The 20,262-nt window shown below is 42.5% G+C and overlaps 1 protein-coding gene across 1 annotated transcript; it reads right to left on the bottom strand.

The window, feature by feature from the left end:
• Window positions 1-11,470: 11,470 nt before the first annotated feature.
• LOC123135548 (pre-mRNA-processing factor 39) lies at window positions 11,471-18,989 on the bottom strand. Its single transcript, XM_044554654.1, has 13 exons — window positions 18,510-18,989; window positions 18,309-18,415; window positions 17,649-17,878; window positions 16,650-16,817; window positions 16,008-16,368; window positions 15,359-15,502; window positions 14,614-14,766; window positions 14,416-14,532; window positions 13,967-14,044; window positions 13,713-13,862; window positions 13,238-13,501; window positions 12,702-12,806; window positions 11,471-11,988 (listed from the first exon to the last, which is right to left on the bottom strand). The coding sequence occupies exons 1-13, from the start codon at window positions 18,820-18,822 to the stop codon at window positions 11,827-11,829; spliced, it is 2,352 nt and encodes a 783-aa protein (XP_044410589.1). The 5' UTR covers window positions 18,823-18,989; the 3' UTR covers window positions 11,471-11,826.
• Between the last annotated feature and the right edge of the window lie 1,273 nt (window positions 18,990-20,262).

Below are 20,262 nucleotides of genomic sequence, written 5' to 3'. Positions count from 1 at the left end.
TGCTTCATATTCGAATTGATTGTTTGTGCAAAAATATTCTAAGCGGCATGAGGCTTCAAAAACAGCACCATGAGGAGATATATAAACAATACCAACACCTTGGCCATTGCTACAAACTGAATCATCAAAGTACAATCTCCATGGCACTAATGAAACAAGGTTCATATCAACATCATGCTTGTCATTAATCCGATGTTCAACAATGAAATTAGCAACAATTTGGCCTTTCATGGATTTTAGAGATTCATAAGCCAAATCATATTCAATCAAAGCATAAGCACACTTGCCAATTCTACCACTAAGAACTGGCCTATGCAACATGTACTTAATGACATCGGTTTGACAAGCTACTACACAAGCACTCGGCACTAGGTAATGTCTCAATTTTGTGCAAGCATAATATAAGCATAGACATAGTTTTTCAATAAATGTATACCTTGTCTTGGCGTCCAATAAGTGTCTGCTCAAATACGTAATGGCATGCTCTTTTCCTTCAGTATCTTGAGTCAAAACAGCACCAATAACACCTTCCTCTGCTGCGATATAAAGCTTAAAAGGCTCTCTATGCTTGGGTGCTTTCATCACCGGAGGAGTGCACAAATAATTCTTGATCATATCAAAGGCTTCTTGTTGTTTTGCCCCCCAAGTGAAATCAACATCATTCTTTAACCGAAGGATAGGAGTAAATGCATCAACTTTCCCTGACAGATTAGCTATGAACCTTCTCAAATAATTGACCTTGCCAAGGAACTTTTGCATATCTCTCTTGCATGTTGGAGCCTCCACTTTCTGTATGGCCTCTATCTTTTTGGGATCAATTTCGATGCCATCTTCATGAATAATGAAACCCAAAAATTTGCCAGCTGACATGCCGAATGCACACTTCAAAGGATTCATCCTATCCATACTTTTTCATTCTTTCAAAAGCTAAACGTAAATCGGCCAAGTGAGATTCAAAAGCATCCGATTTGACAACAATATCATCAATATAAACTTCAAGTATGATACCGAGTAGATCATGAAAAATCAAATTCATAGCCCTTTGATATGTGGCTCCAGCATTTTTTAATCCAAATGTCATCACTGTCCACTCGAATAAACCAAGGAAACCAGGACATCGGAAAGCTGTTTTGTACATGTCCTCTTCAGCCATAAAAATTTGATTGTATCCGGCATTACCATCTAGAAAGCTAATAACCTTATGTCCATAAGCATCATTAATAAGCATATCGGCTATTGGCATGGGATACTCATCTTTGGGTGTAGCCCTATTCAAATCTCTGAAGTCAATGCACACCCTCAACTTGCCGGATCCCTTCTTCTCCACTGGGACAATGTTAGAAATCCACTCGGCATACTTGCAAGGTCGAATGAAATTAGCTTCAAGCAGTCGACCGATCTCTTCCTTGATCCGGTCATATGTTTTCGGATTAAACTTTCTGGCCAACTGTTTATAAGGTCTAAAACCGGCCTTTATAGGCAACCGATGCTCCACTAGCTCTCGGCTCAACCCTGGCATCTCATGATATTCCCATGCAAAGCAACAAACATATTCTTTCAATAGCTCGATTAATTTAGCCTTACAATCGGCTTTCAAATTTTTGTTTATAAATGTCGGTCGAGTGACTGAACCATCTCCAATATCTATCTCTTCTAATGGATCCGCCGATGTAAAACCTTGTCCAAGTTTATCCACGTTATCCAACTCCTCTATAGACTCATACATATCGTCCTCACTGGACCGATATTTTACAATACGTTTTTGTAACCACTCGGAATTAGGATCCATTTAAACATATCATACCTTGGAGCCGATTGCATTCAGTCGGCTTTAAAGACACGGGCACAAAACCATTCTTGGTCGCGCTGAGAAAATCAAACTTTGATAAGTCACGTCCCGTCAAGCAAGTAGCATTGGGATGTTGCCAATCCACCGATGCATCGGCCAAAGCAACACAGGCCGAGTTATCCGCATGAATGACTTCCACTTCATCATCAACCCACTGAATCAAAAACTGGTGCATAGTGGATGGCGCGCACTGGTTTGCATGAACCCAATCACGGCCTAGTATAACGTTGTAGTTACCTTGCACCTCAGCGACAAAGAATGCAGTAGCCAAAGTTTTGCTTCCGACTGTAAGCTCCACATACATTACACCTTTGGCTTCAGTTTTCTCTTTGCCTTCAAACCCGTTGAGCACCATATTGGTCTTGATCAACTCTTCATCAGGCAAACCCAATTTCTTGAAGACCGAACAGGGCATAAGATTTACCACAGCACCTCCATCCACAAGCATGTGGGTGAGCGGCGACCCATTGATATGACCTCTGAGATATAACGGTTTCAGATGCGTTACCGGTTCTTTTGGCTTCTCGAATATTGCATTTAGGGCCAAAATCCAGCTGAGCCACCTCCCCTTCCTCATCTACAGCACGAAACTCAGCAGGTAAGTAATACACCATATTGATATCCATACCTTCATGAACCGGCGTAGACTCATAGTCCAACATATCAACCTCTTCTTCAAGTGGATCGACCGATTCTGAAATCTGGTCGAGTGAAGGAGAAGTAAGAAGTGTCGCAGACGATGTAATAGCTGTCACATCGTCCTCCTTGGGTGGTGTAGGCACTTCTGTGATAGATGTAGAAGCTGATGTATCTTGTATTTGTTTTGGCCTCCACACTTGTTTTGCTGGAACCATGGGCCGAGTGTCATTGAACAACTTATCCCTTTGCTTCTCGGCCTCCTGCTCTGCCATCTCTTGACTCCTTAACCTCTGTAGTTTCCTCTTCTGTGTCTTTGTTAGCCCTGGAGGACACCACTTTGATCGAGTGTATTTAGCATCTCTCACCTTTACTTGGCTGGTGCTTGCTTCATGGTCATTAACCGAGTGCTTTGGCGCAATAGCAAGTATCGGCTTAGTCAAGTGGTTATGCACAGTCGACTGCTGTATGGGGAATGTTTCGCTGCCCAAGATAAGTGAGTCTACATCCATTTTCTCCTTGCCTTTTCCCGACTCAACTGCTGCAACACTTGGTGACTTAACACGCCATTCTTTTCGACTTTCCAGATGCATGAAATTTCCACTCGGGCGCACCTTTTTACTCGGATGAAATCCACTCAGATGGACGTCACTCTGATGGAATCCACTCGGATGGAACTCACTCCGATGGATTTCACTCGGATGAAATCTACCCATCCATATTTTTTCATTTGCATAGCTTCCACCTGGGTGCATTCTTACACTAGGATAGTTTCCACTCGGTCGCATATTTTGACCAGCCGACTGATAGTCGCCAATGTTCAGTCGGCCATTATATGAGTATTCAAGTCGGTCCCAAACAGTTTGCCTCTGCTTTTCTGGAAACAGTGCCTTTGGTCCACTCGGTTTCGCATACCGACTGAACATATCATCTGATGGTGACCTTGGTCGCTTCAAGTGTGATGGCCGATTAGATCTAGGACCAGTCGACTGATTAGCATATTTGGATAGCAACATATCAAAAGTTGGCTTGATCCGCTTGCGTTGCACTTTAGCTTCATTCCACTTCCATTTGCCAACTTCTGGACTCTTGGGCTTGACAAATCTTACACGAGCATTTTCTTGCACTTGTAGTTGCTCCCTGAGTGTGGGATTCTTGATGGTGATTTTGATCACTTCCTTGCCATCGGGTTGCTTATCAAGCACAACATGTCTCCCCAAGACCTTGTCGCCTTCCTTGTCTTTCCTGGGCTCACCAACAATGACATTAGCTTTATTAGCAGATTCGGCTACCTCCAGCCGAATGAGCAGCTTCTTCCCTTCTAAATCCATGGTGTTTATTGGAAAGGGCTGTTTATCAACTTGCATCTCAGAAAAGTTCAATCGTCCTTCATTAATGGCCAATTGTATCTGTTGTTGAAAAACATTGCAATCATTAGTAGCATGAGAAAAAGAATTATGATACTTGCAATAAGCACGCCGTTTTAGCTCTTCAAACGGCGGTAAAGTATGAGATATTCTAATAATCTTAGCCTGCAGCAAAGCATCAAATATTCTATCACACTTAGCAATGTTAAAAGTAAATTTCATCTCTTCATCACGATTCTTATGAATCAGTTTCAGATCATTGCAAGTAAAGGGTTTGGCCTTAGATGGCCAAACAAATTCAGTAGCAAAAACATCACCCTCATCGTCCGAGTGATCACTATCATATTCCACCATATTCATCTTTGGTCGATCGGCTTTGTATCTATGCACTTCTTTGAGATCTTTGCTTCGGCTTTCCTGAGCCAAAGCCCTTTGTAAGGTTTGGTTGATATTTAAGAACTCATAGCCTTCTAGCTTTTCTCTAATGGGAGTTCTCAAACCACTCAGCACTAGGTCCGCCAAGTCCCTCTCGGTTATCACCAAACTAAAACACCGGTTTTTTGTTTCTCTGAATCTCTTGACGTAATCGGAAACCGATTCATCATGCTTTTGTTTAACTGATGTTAAATGTGACAACTTGAGTTCATTGTCACCGCTATAAAAGTGATCATGAAATTTCTGCTCTAGCTGTGACCAAACCCAAATGGAACCATGTGGTAAAGAAGAAAACCATGAAAATGCGGTACCAGTTAATGACAAAGGAAATAAACGCACTTTCAACTCATTTAGTGAGCCTGCCTCACCCAATTGTGCTAAATATTGACTAACATGCTCCCATGTGGTTTTTGTCCTTCTCCATTAAACTTAACAAAATCTGGAATTTTATATCCTGTAGGGCACTGGATGGCATCAAAGTACTCGGGGTACGGCTTTTGGTAAATCCGCTTCCGAGGTAACTCGACTCCAAAATTCTCTCGAAGCATCTTAGCCATCTCCTCTCTAAGATTAGCTAAACCATCATCCATAGTGGACGATGAAGTTTGTGGCAGTGGCATAGGAGGAGTAGGGTTACTAGTTGTAGGTAGGAATTGTGGCATGTATGTCGACCCATAATTTGGTAGTGGTCGAGTGGTTGTAGCTGTAAGTAGGGTTGGGTTCGGCGTTGCCACCGAACCTGGCATGCTCATAATAGGATTAATCGGTGCAGCCACAATCTGATTTGTTTGGGTAGGATAATAAGTCATCAGCGTGGGAGGCGCCGATGAGATAGGTAAAGCCAGATTAGGGTTTTGCACACTAGCAGCTACACCATCATTACCACTAGACAATTGAGATATATTCTTCTGAGCATTAGTATTTTCTATGAAAGTTTGATAGACTAGATTGTTACCATCAGCAATACGACTCTCAATCTCAGCCCACTGCTCAAGAGAAAAGGTACTACTCACAGAGGGTTTAACCTGCTCGGCTTGAAGAGGAGGGAACTTGATTTCTTCAATCGGAGTGATGTTGCCTTGGCGATCCTTCTTGAACTTTGCAGGGAACTCCTGCAAATCCTTCTCCTCGCGCGCCTTCTTGTACTCCTCATAGACTTGGCGATGATCGGCCGATATCTCATCAATACTGGGCTTAATGATGTTATCGGCGTCTACCTCAGATGGCTTGAGAAGATCGGACATGGTGGATGATGATGATTGATCTTCGGTCCCCAGCGGAGTCGCCAAAAAGTGTGTTGACAAACGAACACGTCACGTGTACCCTCGACGCCGGGGGTGATGCACCGCAGCTCACGTCGAAGGAGACCCGACCAACAGCGCGATACGCAAGACAGTCGACGGGCGCTTTTGCAGACCCGAAACCCCACACCCCCGGGAGGGACCCCGTCAGGGAGTGCGGCGGCTATGGGCTGCCCTAGGTCGATTCGCTCGCCCCTAGAGCCTCGAGATTCACATCTCTCAAACACGAAGAACATCAAAGAACGAGAGAGAAAAACGGTGGAGAGATAAAACATAGATGAAAAGGTAGTATATTGACTTGTTCGATTGTGTGTTGTTCAATCGGCCATCACCCCCAATATATATAAGAGGCGGCTGGACTTCCCGTACAAGTAAAGGATTCATCTAGGCTTTCCTTACAAGAAATTACATCAATTCACGTCCTAGAGTCCTAGCTCTATTCCAACTCGGATTCTGTCTGAATCTGGCCCAACTTCTGTCTTCCTTCTTGCGCGGACCGCCAAGCTTGCATATGATCTCCGATCAAGACGGCCCAAATATCAAACTTGTGTGCCTCAATGATACGAACAACTCTCATGTTGATTACTTTTTCAAATAAGGTCATCTTGAATACTTCTCGAGGTCATCTTTATCTTCCAGTCGGACTCGGTTTTGTAGTAGACTGGATTATCCGAGTCTCGTAGTGAATTTGTAGGCCATATACTATCTCTGATGATGATGATTCCAAAACCAAAGTTTACCGTCTTGATGATGCGCATAACTTCTATATTGAACACTTCTTCATTCAAGGTCATCTTGATAAACGTTTGGGCACGTGTTCAGTTTCACTCGGATTCGAGCTCATCCACTTGGATATTAGAGACTTTCACTCGGATCGTCCGACTGGACCTTTTCACTCGGAAGACAATCTTTCACTCGGATAACTATATTTCCACTCGGAAGGCAATACCTTACTCGATCGGCAAGTTTTCGTTCCGATGGCAATCTTTTCACTCAGATGATAATAAGTCACTCGGATGTCAAACTTTCACTCGACCGGTAAGTTTTACTCGAAAGGTAAGCTTTCACTCGACCGGTAAAAATTTGCTCGGATGGTAAGCTTTTCACTCGACCGAAAACATAGCCTGATCTTGATTTATCTCCCCATGTCTCATACGACCTCGGATTGAGACGAATTACATATGAAAATCGATCAGCTCGACGAGACGAAACTTTCTCGTGTTGAAGTTTTTCCGATTCAAGGCCTTCATAAGGGCCGAATCGCTTGCGCGACCCATCAGACAAGGTGTCTGGTACTTCACGCCATATTTCCATTCAGCTTCGGTCTGCAGTGTATTGCCTCTAACTTTTGCATATGAACTCGGATTGAGATAATTTATATATCAAAATCGATTGCCTCGACGAGACGAAGACAATTCCTTTAGAGTACTCCTTCATCTGAGGTCGTATTTGAAGGCATGATCGGCCGAAAACCACTCGGAATATTGAATTCTGCCACTCGGAATACAATTTCGGCCCCTAAGATGGAGTCGGACGATGATAACCTAAACATCAAAGTTGTTCCACTCGGTGATGTGAAATTTTTCATGCTGAAAACCCTTTCATTCGAAGCCATCTCATTTTCTTTTACGCCGTGCCAAAATCTGACGTCAACAATTCTGCTTAGTCTTTTATGTAGAACTGATCTACTGATCAGATATCTTTGTAGTTTTTCTTTTCGTTCTAGCTCGTTCCTGGACATGCTTGCCATGACTGTAATGGTGTTACTTTCCTGGTCTCATCTATAAAATGGGGCCGGGGGGCTCAAAACCCCCTTTTCTCTAAAAATCCTCCTTTGACGCTGCAAGCAGCCGGTTTTGTTGCATGCACGGGATAATCTGCAACAGCCCATCTTGCATGCACGCGATAACCTCTCCTCCCGACTTTAATTTCCGGTATGCCCACTGAAGTTTTCACTTAATCTTCGACAGTTGAATGCTATCACGTTTCTTCCACAACAATTAATTCCGCCCCCTAAATTTTATGGGGTGGGGCCTGCCCTTTTCTTAATTACAAATAATGCAACGAGATGTACTTAATTAATCGGGACAAGCCGCACCCGGTCGGAAATCGAGCGCTCCGACGGGCGGTGTGCATTCGATGGAAGTGGATCCTCTAACATTAAGGAGGAAAGTCACCTAAATTATAGTGCAATCTAGTGCAAAACAAAGAAGAAAAGTCAGGGGCACTGTAGCAAATATTGGATTTAGCTACTGTAGCAGGTTATGTGCGTGGTTACTGTTCATGTAAACAAATTTAAAATTAATTTTATTACATCATAATTTTGTTTGTATGTAATTTTTGTAAATGTATACAATAGATTTGTAATTTGCAAATTTAATCAAGTCATTTTAGCCTTAATCATATGGATCCACTTCCGCATTCGATATACCCTGCATGGGATGGCGGGGAAGTTAGGGAAAAGGAATGTTCCATTAATGAGTGGGTCTTATAATCATGGACGCATCTAATATGATGATTCTGACTTTGCGCTTTGCCTCGACGACCTCCATAGTCCATATGAAGCGCGCTCCGTATGGATATGGAGTCTGCAAATATGGCAACTCATGCTAGAGTTGCTCTAAGCACTTGATAATTACACCGTGGGCATGTTATTTTGAGTTTGGTGTTAGGAGCATAAGGACATATATATTGCATTCCTTAAATGATGTCAATAATCCTTTGTTCGTAATTTGTACTAGGAGAGAAGAAATTAACTACTCCCTCAGATCCATAATAAGTGTCGCGGCTATTATGGATCGGAGGGAATAACTAACAATCTTTTCCTACATAATAAAATGGGGGAGAAAATGTACGTTTTGCATGATTTGCTGATTTGCTGATCATGTACGTTTTGATAATTTCTTTGATCGTGTTTGTTGTTGATGTACAAACAAAAAAACACAGGTAGAGAGGATATCTTTTTCAAAATGTTTTCTTGTAATGAAATGGGGGAGAAAATGTTTCTCAATATATTCATTTGTACTATGCCTGAAATATGTTCTATTTATTTTCCCCGTGCTATTCTTCAGGACCAAAGCCGCTACACATATGAGACAAGGATGGTGAGTCAATCATTGCTTGGGGTTCTTTAAAGTTCAATTCCTTCCATTCCTATGTTGTGGATATATCTTCGTTGGAAACCTAAAGTCGTATGTGCTTCTGATTATAGCAAATGAAGATCTGCAAGCTGCCATTTACCTTACTCATATTTCTGTTGTTGGTGTGACTTAGACATTGAATATGGTCTGGCAGTAAAGGTATCATTTCCTATTGACTATGTTGGAGATTACATGTGCTCTAGGCTGCAATTTGGCTTTGTTTCTGGAAAGTACATGTGATGGTTGTTAACTATTATTTTCATATAATTTTGTCTGGTTGGCACCTATAATTATTAACTCATTGCACCTTCTATGATTTAGCTACACTGAGAAATGTGTAAGCATATTAAAAATTACCGAGGTAATTAGTTTGTGTCTTTATATAAAAACGCTAAACTATAGCACTCATTTGCATTATAGTTGGATTGTATATTTTTTAATGTATTGGAATAACCGAATAATGTATGTAAATTCTTACATCTGGTTATAATATTAGTCGTTACGTGCGTTGCACGTGCAAGCTTACTAGTAATTACAAATAATCGGGACAATCTGCACAAAATCGAGCGCTCCGACGGGCGGCGTGCATTCGACATTCCCCACACAAGATGGCGGGGAAGTTAGGGAAAAGGAATGTTTCATTAACGAGTGGGTCTCACAATTATGGACGCATCTAATATGGCAATTCTGACTTTGCGCTTTGCCTCGACGACCTCCATAGTCCATATGAAGCGCGCTCCATATGGATATGGAGTCTGCAAATATGGCAACTCATGCTAGAGTTGCTCTAAGCACTTGATAATTACACCGTGGGCATGTTATTTTGAGTTTGGTGTTAGGAGCATAAGGATATATATATTGCATTCCTTAAATGATGTCAATAATCCTTTGTTCCGTAATTTGTACTAGGAGAGAAGAAATTAACTACTCCCCCAGATCCATAATAAGTGTCATGGTTATTATGGATCGGAGGGAATAACTATCAATCTTTTCCTACATAACTCATTATAGGAGTGAAGAAATTAACCAATTTTTGATGCACCTGTAAAAAATCTGTTGATGAGCATTATGATCTTCTAGTTAATTCTTTGGATATCGACAAGCAGCTCTAACACACCATATTGGCAGCCTTCATATGAATACAGAGGATGTCGAGGCAATGCACAAACACGGAGTCGCCATATTTGCTATCTTCATAGTTGTGGGACCCACTCGTCAATGGGGCATCCCTTTTCCTCAACCTCTCTTCCATCCCACTTGAGGTGGAATGTCATCTGAAGTTTTCTTCGCACCACACGCAATCTACATGATACTGCCATATAGAGGCAAATTTGACAAATTTGACCTATAGACAAAATCAAATCATAGAATGAACTATCCGTGAAACTATTTAACGCGGCTGACCTTTTTGTGTGACGCCCGCCACGAAGGCGTCACACTACACTATGCAACGCCTCACAGATAGGCGCTACACGGCCAGCGCCGCACACATGTGATCAGAAAATTACTAAGTCGTGTGCAGCGCCTGATAGGCGTCACACTACACTATACAGTGTAGCGCCTAGCTCCTAGGCGTTGCACTTGTGCAGCGCCTAGCTCCCAGGCGTTGCACTAGTGCAGCGCCTGAGGGCTAGGCGCCACAGGTCAGCCACGTGAAATAGTTCTACGGACAGTTCATTCTGTGATTTAATTGCGTCTATAGGTCAAATTTGTCAAATTTGCCCCATATAGAGTGCACTCCAAAAGGCAACCCCGAGATGCCATATATGACGATTTAGAGACTAAAGTTGGGGGCCGCTTCGTAATTTATGGCAATCCCTATTAAGATGGTCACTCTGTTAGAGTGCATTTTTGGGCCAACATCTTATCTTCATAATACTGGTTATTACGACGATCAACCAATGGAGCAACTCTGCTAGAGCTGCTCTAAGTTGAGTAAAAGTAGAATTTTGTTGGATCGATCAGGGGGTACAAACAACATCACTTAATGTCCATTTGCAAATCCAGAGTGAGTCACATTAATTGTCTGCTTATCCCAGAACATGGTTCCCAAATTAGTAGTATGCTTCTACTTATCCCAATACACATTGTCTCTGAACTCTCAACTATCTCACAAATTAGCAGTATGCTTCTACTTATCCCAACACACGGTTCTTCTTTTAAAAATTAAAATATACTCCCTCCGTCCGGAAATACTTGTCCTAGGCATTTCTAGGACAAGTATTTCCGGACTGAGGGAGTATATGTTCTTGTCAACCTATGTCCTGCTTGTTGAAATTTGTGCTTCGGTTTTAGTAAATGAAGTGGTACTCAAGGAGGGTTCCAGAAGTGTACAGTTCATTGCAATGAACAATGAACGGCTATAACAAGAGCTGCTGTAGAGTTCAAGACAAGAAATGAGGCAATGGATCATGACTCGAAGTTTGTACTCAAAAGGAAAGACTAGCCTCACCACATCGGGGGGTGCAAGCATCAATCCAGCACAAAATCCCGAAATGCAAGCAACAAAATTGGAGGGTTAACTGCTGCCGTAATGCAGCCTGCGGTTTTGTGGGCAGCCAAACGGGCTGAAAAACAGTAGGCGTTCCGACATTCGCTCTACAGGGCTCCATGGCTGCGAGGAGATTTCAACAGTGGCACGCCCTACACTACCCTTCAAAACTCACTAGATTCCACTTGCTGAGATTGCCCGCTACAGCCATACCGTCGAACCTCACGAGCCATGCTGGATCACAACGCGTCTCATCATGCAAAATCCATGCAGTTAAACCAAGTGATAACACAGAAAAACGAAAGATAGTTCCTAGAATCATGCATGCTAGCAATAGACGAAGAAAGATCCTATACAGATCTTAGATCAGGACGCATGCAAATAGCATCTGACTGAATAACTAGTTACACCTCGACAAACAAAAAAGGGTCTTGCCTTTCTTCTTCTTTGGCCTGCTGCTGCCAAAAAAAAACTGCCTGCCAATGCAAACACGATACCGAGGGGGTTCGCAGCTATGGAGATGCCTTTCGTCATGGAAGGCAGCTACGTAGGTACACATGCCCATGCGTTGACAGCACACGCCCTAGTGTGCGCACCAATCAAGCAATCAGTAGTACGTGGCGGCGCCGCCGTAGTAAGCTTGGGGGGCGGCAGCCACGGCAGGTTGCTGAGGGTAAGCTGCTGCGGGTGCCGGCGCCTGTGCTGGGGTGGGCACTGCTGCTGCCACGGGCATCGCTGCAGGTTGTGCATAGCTCTGCTGCGGGTAGGCCTGCAATATTTATGTTCGCCATCAGTTGGATTTCATTTCATTAAGCAGACTAAAAACTCTGATGCCAGAGAAAATACTACTCCCTCCGTTCACTATTATAAGATGTTTCAACTTTTTCTCCAAATCAGATGTATATAGACATGTTTAAGTGTGTTAACTCATTTCAATCCATATTGAAACATTCAAAACATCTTACAATAGTTTACGGAGGTACTTCACTAGAGAAGAGGCAAGAGGCAATTGTGAACTATGTATAGTCAAATACACAGTTACCCATAAGTTCAAACAAGTCATGTCTAAAAGTGGGGAATAAAACTCCATTTAAAACAGAACGCTAGCAGTCTATCATGAAACCACAGAATGAACATTGTGCATCCAAAATTGTTCATATCTGTGGGTGGTAGCAGATTTGGTGTCATCTGCAGGTCAACTGTGTGACTAATCCACAACTGATTGAAATAAATAAATAAAAAGACTTGTTCACATGGAGTGATTATGCAACTGTCCTGACAACAGATTCATGTAGTACGCCATCTCTTCCGACTGAATTAGAGTCGCATACAAGGTTAGAGTGGAGGGTATCCATTGAAGGATTGATCCCAAAAAAGAACATAATTTCAACCTGAGTATGTGCAAAAATACAGCTGCATGTACTAAGCATAGTTAATATCGAGAAGCATCTTGCAGATTTAGGTGGAAACCAGAATCGCTACCTGGGCAGGGTATGTGGGAGGATAGGCACCATAAGCGGCTGCTTGAGGAGCCGATTGGGGCATTTGTTGGCTGTAGTCGTAAGCTCCATATGCAGGATAAGCAGCCTGCAGCGCACAGTAAGTTATTAAATACAAAAACAGGCATATTACTGGAGAAATGACTACAGCTACAAATCATAGATGAAAAAGTAACAATAACAATTCTCTATAATGAAAATTCAAAGATGCGATAAAAAACATAGCATAGGAATGAACCACAAGATTGACCAAATAAGGACATCTAAACAATAGAAGCAGGCCAGAGAAAATAGTTGCAGAAATCAACTGCTTTTCACGTTGACCACATGGTCAAGGGCTCCACGTTAGGGAAGAGAAATAGACCTAAAAGCCAAACAATGATAAATAGCCACCAGCCCATAATTGGGATGATTTGTAGAGGACTAGAGATTCTAGCTTGGGCACAAATCAACATCTCACTTCTCTTATTCACGGACAAACTAATGCATATAAAATAGTAAAGCGTTAAGATAAGCAACCTGTTGTGCGTAAGCAGCCCCCCATTGCTGCGCTGATGCTTCAGAAGTCACAGGCCAAACTGCAGGATTATGAGCATTCGGATCAGTTCCCATGCCTGGTTGGGTGCCATCTCCGGTTTTAGCCATTTTATCTCTACCGGACATGACAGCATCATCTGCTCTTCGTTTCTTTGATGGCAGAATGCTCCTTTTACGTGAAAAGAGAATAGTATGTCGAGTTGTAGCCTTCTTGATTGACTGTACATCCCCAAACGTATCCAAAAACTGAAGACAATTTGCAAATGTATCAGTACAAGTGTAGACTGTTATGGCACATGCAACTTTTAGGTACAAAAGGGCATTAACCACTTTCTTTCCCCTAAAAAATTTCTTCTCCCCACAACTCCCATGTCCAGGGTGAAACAGATGCCTCACAGAAGTGTATGTAAAGTATATTACGCAAAGATGTAGCATAGTCGCTCTCTTTAAGCATTACCTCTAAATATATGGAAGATAATTCTTCTTTGTCACTTAAGCTTGCCAGCTCCCCTTGAGTCTGTTCAGCTGTAAGAAACTTCTCCACCAGTGATTCTAACAAATCAATACGCTTCTCAGATTGGAAGATCGACTCAAGAAAGATGACAGCCTGCAAAAGATAATAATGAACAGTACCCAGATTAGATGGGACCATGGCCAGAAATATATAGGTGGCAAACTGAAATATTTCAGATAGAATTCATAAGCTGTAACCTCAAGAACTGGTTTAGTAAGGTTAGCTAGCCCGTGCAGTCCACCTGAGATCTCCCTTGCCTTTTCCAAGTCACCGACCTGCACATTTTGGAGAATATATCAAATCCCACAAACAAAAACAGAGATACACAATAAACAAGATAAAACTCAAAATAAAAAAACAAACAAGTTCAACAAGCTACTAACTCAATGAAAGAAATGTTGTTCCCTAGAAGAACAGACAAAATAAGAGCCTCCAGAATGTTCAGCATATGCCAAATATTGTCATTTTTTAAATTGGTAGGACCATGCTTAAACAACTGCAAGAAGGGTGGTTCTTTACACCGTTTAAAGTCTGCTAATATCAATCAAAACTGTCAGATGTTCAAATGGCAAAAGTTAGACAAGCATATATAATTATGATTAAATATTAATGCAAACAAGATCTCAAAGTTTCAACAAACACCTACCATATATAAGAAACGTGAGTACTGGATCAGTAGCATTGGTAAAAGCTGGCTCTGCTCCTTCTCCTTTTCAGCAGCAATGGCTTTCTCATAGACTAAACAAGCAGATTCCTTATCTCCCTGGAAGGAAATAAGATTAGTGAACACTTAAACAAAGACAAAAAAGGAAACAAGAGTAGTTTTTGTTTGATGAAGAGATACCAGCCGGTGCTCCATATTAGCATGCTTCACAATGGCTTCGAGGAGGCCAGGGTATAACACTGAGTGGAGATGTTGATACTCTGCACGTGCTCCATCAGTATCACCAGTAAGCTCCTTGAATCTTGCACTGAACAGATGGATCTCTGTCTGCTTCTGTTTAAAATAATAAAAGAAATGGAATGTAGCTATCAGGAAACTATTCTATAGGCAATACATAGTTATGCAGCCTAAGAACAGTAAATACGCTAGTTATCATGGACCAGTGGCAAATTGGTAGCTGATAGTGATCATGACAAAAATTATAATTTTTCATATTGATTTCTAAAGGCATCAATATCAAATGAGATCTCAAAAGGCAAGTCTGCTCAAATAAGTACATCATTCATAATTTATCAGTTAAGGGTAAAATTATTTTTAGGACAGTAAAAATACATATCTGAACAACCTACAATCCAATTAAGCTAGTTACAAAGATCCCATGTTTTTCTCGACAAGTCTACATGGAAAATAAACTCAAAGTAGGTACAAAAGCAAGATGGTATGTGGCAGTGAAAACAATGCCATGAATAGGGAGACAGAAGTTTGGTTGGATCCACGCTCACGAGTTCACAGGTTGATGTACATATGACTACAGGTACGCACTATGAAGCATGAATCACACGGGAGGAAAAGATGGAGATGGTTAAAGAGTAAGATTACAATGTTACTGAGTATAGATAGCAACAAATAATATTATCAATAATACCTTGACAAACACATGAGTGGCACGAGCAAGAGCATTGTTTGCTAGTTCTAGGCTTTGTCTATCCTCCATGCATTGCACATAGCGGATCCAGAATTCTGAATAGCTAGCACACGCAATAACACATCTTTCATATAACTTGATAACCTGAAACGGTATTGTGTACCATCAGAAAATAGACAAAAAGAAGAAAGAAAAATGAATATAAAGCAAAAAAGAACTATGATAATGACAACAAAAAAGAGAAGTTCACACAGGTTACTCCATTAGCTGATTAGGTTGGCCCCTCCAAAAGAAAGGAGGGACCATCCTTGCTCGATAGATAGATGGTTAAGAAGGTGAGCATTAAGCAAATACCTGCATATATGAGATTCAAAATTCAAACAACTGATATTTGGTACCAAATATCATTAACCCAGAACGGCCACTGACAAATGAAAGTTTGGAGTACTTAGCCTCATCGAAACCAAACATTATGTCCACGCTCTATCCTCAGTTCAATATCCCATTACAAAGGAAGCTTCGTCCAAATACTAGCCGTTAAAGCGTACAATGAAGCCAATAAGACTAGACTGTAAGTTGAAAGATTCCAAGCATTGCAGGAAATCTACTAAACGAAGATGTGATGACTGATGGAACTACAATAGCATACCTTATTAATGTCTTCTTCCTTCTCGATAAAATCAAGATAGCTGTGCCAATTTTCAAGCTCTGGTTTGTCAAGAGGCTTGACATGAAAGTATGGTCTTCTAATAGCATGCTCAAAACTACTAATCTTAAATTCATACTCTTTGGCCTTCGTATACAACTCTTCTCTAATGGAAATATATTTTGCCTTGTCCTCTGCTTCTGTTGAAGATGAAACTTCAGGCTCTGCAGTTTTTTCTACATCATTAGGATGTGCCTCCCCATCAAGTACCTGAGCACTATTCTCAACAGTAAGACAATACATGGAAGTTTCCTCAGCAGTAAGTATTTCTGACAGGCTCCGTGTTGCAGTCAACTCCTTCAAGCTGAGCAAAAATAGTAGTTAACAATTAGACTCACAAGAACACACATATTTTATGTTCCCTTCCCTAATAGTAATTAAGAGCTTAGTTAAAATTGCAAGTTAAAATCCCAGATGGATTAAGAAATAGTATACTGATGGTTGTGTTCGTTGAATTTTTAATCCACCAATCAGCATATCCCATTAACGAGGACGAGGTAGTAGACGAGTCATAATATAAATAGAAGTGGCAACTGACAAGAAAACATTAAGTACTTAAATGCATAAATAATGTCAATGACTCACCAATTAAAGTACCGATCAAGCTGCTGTATAGGGTGCTCTAATATTCTTGTGTATACCACAGCTAGATGACTCCATGCTTGAAGTGATTCCTCATACTTGATGTACTCATCCCACAAAGTATTGGAACGATAATCTGTTCCAACATATGCCAAACCCCGATCAAACAGTCTGTGGAAAAAAACAGTGGGTTTAGTTACTGATGAAAGAATGAAACAATCAAACCCCAGACAAAGAATACACTAGATAGTTCCAGAAACACTAAATGAATGGTGGCTTGTACAATCAAACAGTGAAAGCTACATTTGCATCGAAGGAGGACTGTATTTTTCTTGATAGATATGGTCTAAACTTAAGTACTTTGTATAGCACAAACATGTGATCTCCAAATTGGCTACTTAGTTAATGCATTAAATGACTAATATTGGCTATATGAAAATACTTATACTCCCTCTATCCAGGTTTGTAGGGCATGAGCAGATTTTTTACGTCCTCGACAATTTGACTAACGAAACATGTGTATATGCCACCAAAAGCATATCACTGGATTTCTATTCGAATGAAGTTTCTAGACATATACTTCCGGTGGCATATAGCACGTTGAGGACCTAAAAATCTGCGCACACCCTGCAAACCCAGATGAAGGGAGTGCAGATTATAGCTGCTACAAAAAGAAAAAAGGTCAAACAGATGATGTACTTCATGGAGAAAGATTAGTCATTACAACAGACATGCATGGAGTCTAAGAACACACTGCCTAAGCCAAAATTTGAATATATGCAACAGTTCCATGGCCTACACTACCACAAGGACTGCGGAAATACAGTGCTATATTATAAAGCATTTCATCAAGCATTCCTGTTCAGGTGCTCAGTACTGTAAAATCACTTCTCGTCGTGCATTCCTGTATATATACAGCCTAAAATGCAGTAGTTAACAAAAGTCAAGACACAATAAGAAATTAATAACTTCATCAGAATAGTTTGGGTATTCAATTACAACCTTCTGATGACATCTGGGTCGTTGTATGTTGAAATCGCAAACTGACAATAATTACACCATATGTCCACTGAATAAGTAACTGCAAGAACTGCCCGTTCATACACCTCAAAAACTTTATTGACACCATCTAGACGGCCTTCATGATCTGCGTATTTCTTCCAATAGCCAAAGCACAGAGGGAACTCCGCAAGGAAGGCATCATACACTTTGCGTATCTTCAATATGTTGCTCTGAGCAGGGATATACAAAGAATGTGGCATTAGCATAAACTTGTTTATCACTAAAAATCCATTTTATTTTATTAGTCAGACAGATTAACTTTATCCCTAGTGTTGTTCAGTGAAACACGAATAAGGAAAATTTGACAGGGCAGCAGTAGGACAATGATGAAACTACTAAAGGGAACAAGGCCGATGAAGAATGTTGAAAACAAATGTGCTAACCAAAACAAGGGGGCAAGTAACCATCCATGCATGGCAAAGATTGACAGAACTTTGTGGTCCACAATATTCAGATCAATGGCATATAACCGAACAAACATCTACCACGTGTGGGAACCGAACAAGGATATAAGCTACTGAAAATCTTCACACATACATACAGCAAGTTGCAAAAGGGAGAATGATGCATTGTATGGTAAGGCAACGGTTGAAATTTCACCTCAGCGATCCTCTCTGTCTCCTCAATAAGCGCGGTCCAAGCATCAAAGTCTAAGCAATCTGCAGTGACGATACCCCATAACCTAGCCTCTTCAGCAGAACCCACGGCTGCGGAAGAGCAAGCAACAAACGTATCAGCAACAAAGTAGCAGGCAGGCAACGGAACCAATGATGGAGAAGGCTTCCGCCCCGGCGGCATTACCATCCTCGTACGACTGCTCGGGCACCATGGGGTCGGCCATCTCGTCGGCGGCGGCGCCGTTCTCCGCGGCCTGGTAGCCCGCCGCGTCGCCGGAGGTCCCGTTCAGCGCGGCGTGCTCGGCCGGGTACGCGGATCCGTCGGGCCCCTGCGCCGCCACTTCGTGCGGGGCGCCCCCCGGGAGGTGCGGGGGCGGCGGCGGGAGGACCTCGGCCGGGTCGCCGCCCAGGCCCGCCCCCGCTGCGGCGTCCAGGGGCGGCGGTGGGGGCGGGGGCAGCCCCGCGTCGGCTCCCGCTTGCCCGTCGGGGTTCTCCATCCCCGCGCGCGGTTCGGGGCGGTGCGGTGGAGGCCGGAGCGGGCGGCGGCGGCGCGGTCGGAGGTGGGAGAGGAGGGGGGAGAGCGGAGATGGGTTAGGGTTTTCTCTTGTCTCCTGCGGGGCGCGGCGGCGGCGGCTGGAGGCGGGATTGGATCAGGGAGGAGGGATGGGGTGGGGTGGGGTGGGCCGTCGGACAAGTAGAGCGCGCGTGCGTGTGCGTGCGTGCGTGGCCGGGCAGGCCTGCTGCCGCCTACACCCGGACGCAGCTTCAGTGACTTTGTGAAGTGAAGTTACGCTGCGCCTTAGCCCCCAACATCCACCACTCAGTCCACATCGAACGCTCAGGATTTATTGGGAGCATCCCCTAGCTCGTTTGATGCTTCCAAAATTTCAAAGGTATGCTGCAGGAAAAAAATTGTACACTGAATGTTCAATGTTTGTAAATTTCATTTCTTACGTTGTTCATTTTCTTTTTCCCCCCTTGAGACTTTCAGTGTTTTATGTTTTAAAAAATTTCAGCGATACGCTACGAACTGTGCACTGAATGTTAAATGCTTGCAAATTTCAGTTTTATGTCCTTCATTTTTTCCCTTGTCTAATGAGATTAGTTTTTTAGTTTCATATTATATCCGGTGATCAAATGTTTCTCGTGTGAAAATATTCAGGTTGGAGTGTCTAGTGCATCCTTGCAAGCTGAAAACTATCAAGTCCGAGTGTTTTTTTGCCTTGCGTGAATCCTGAGCGTTGGATGTAGAATGAGTGGTCGATGTTGGGGGCTAAGGCGCTGCGTGACTTCACTCCACAAAGTCACTGAAGCTGCGTCCCCCACACCCTGCTAAATTGCTCTCAAATTTTGGACTCCTTTTGGGTTTGTATTTGTACCACCGCCGAACGAATTGGAATTTGAATTTGAATTTGAATTTGAAAGAAAAAACACCCCTCCAGCCCTCTCGCTGTCATTGGCAAAATAACCCTGGACACCCCTCTAGCCCTCTCGCTGTGACCGGATAAAATAACCTGGCGGAAGCATGGCTCCCCCGCACGTGTATTTCGCGACATTTTCGCCATCTCGATGACGGGGGTAGTTTTGTCAGTTTCATTCTGTGGAGGGGTACTTTTGTCGGTTTTGATTTTGTGATGAGGCATGCTCCCACCATCAATAACTGACCAAACGTCTGATGTGCGCAAGCCTAGAGCCCTGGATGCCTCGTGGCACTCAAGCAGTTCCTAGTCGTGAGATGTGTTGCGCTGAACAAGTATACTATCAGCTTTCATATTCGAAGAAATTTGGTGATCTAGGGATAGAGTCTAAGCAAAGAGATGTCTGATTTGAGAGGACTGAAGCAACATGCCGAACGGGTCGAGAAAATCAAAGCAAAAAAGGATCCAATATATGGAAAAAAATATAACAAAACGGTCGGGCATATCTATGCAGCTAGG

The sequence above is a fragment of the Triticum aestivum genome, chromosome 6B (assembly GCF_018294505.1).
Source record: "Triticum aestivum cultivar Chinese Spring chromosome 6B, IWGSC CS RefSeq v2.1, whole genome shotgun sequence".
In the NCBI taxonomy this organism is placed as follows: Eukaryota; Viridiplantae; Streptophyta; class Magnoliopsida; order Poales; family Poaceae; genus Triticum; species Triticum aestivum.
Note: the sequence above shows the minus strand (reverse complement) of the source record. Positions and strands in the feature narration are given on the sequence as shown.

Coding starts and splice junctions, on each gene's coding strand:
- LOC123135548 (XM_044554654.1), bottom strand. CDS start 18,822: ATGGAGAACCCCGACGGGCAAGCGGGAGCCGACGCGGGGCTGCCCCCG. Junction 16,369..16,649: donor CTTGATCGGTACTTTAATTG/GTGAGTCATTGA, acceptor ATTTTTGCTCAG/CTTGAAGGAGTTGACTGCAA. Junction 15,503..16,007: donor AGGAAGAAGACATTAATAAG/GTATGCTATTGT, acceptor ATACCGTTTCAG/GTTATCAAGTTATATGAAAG.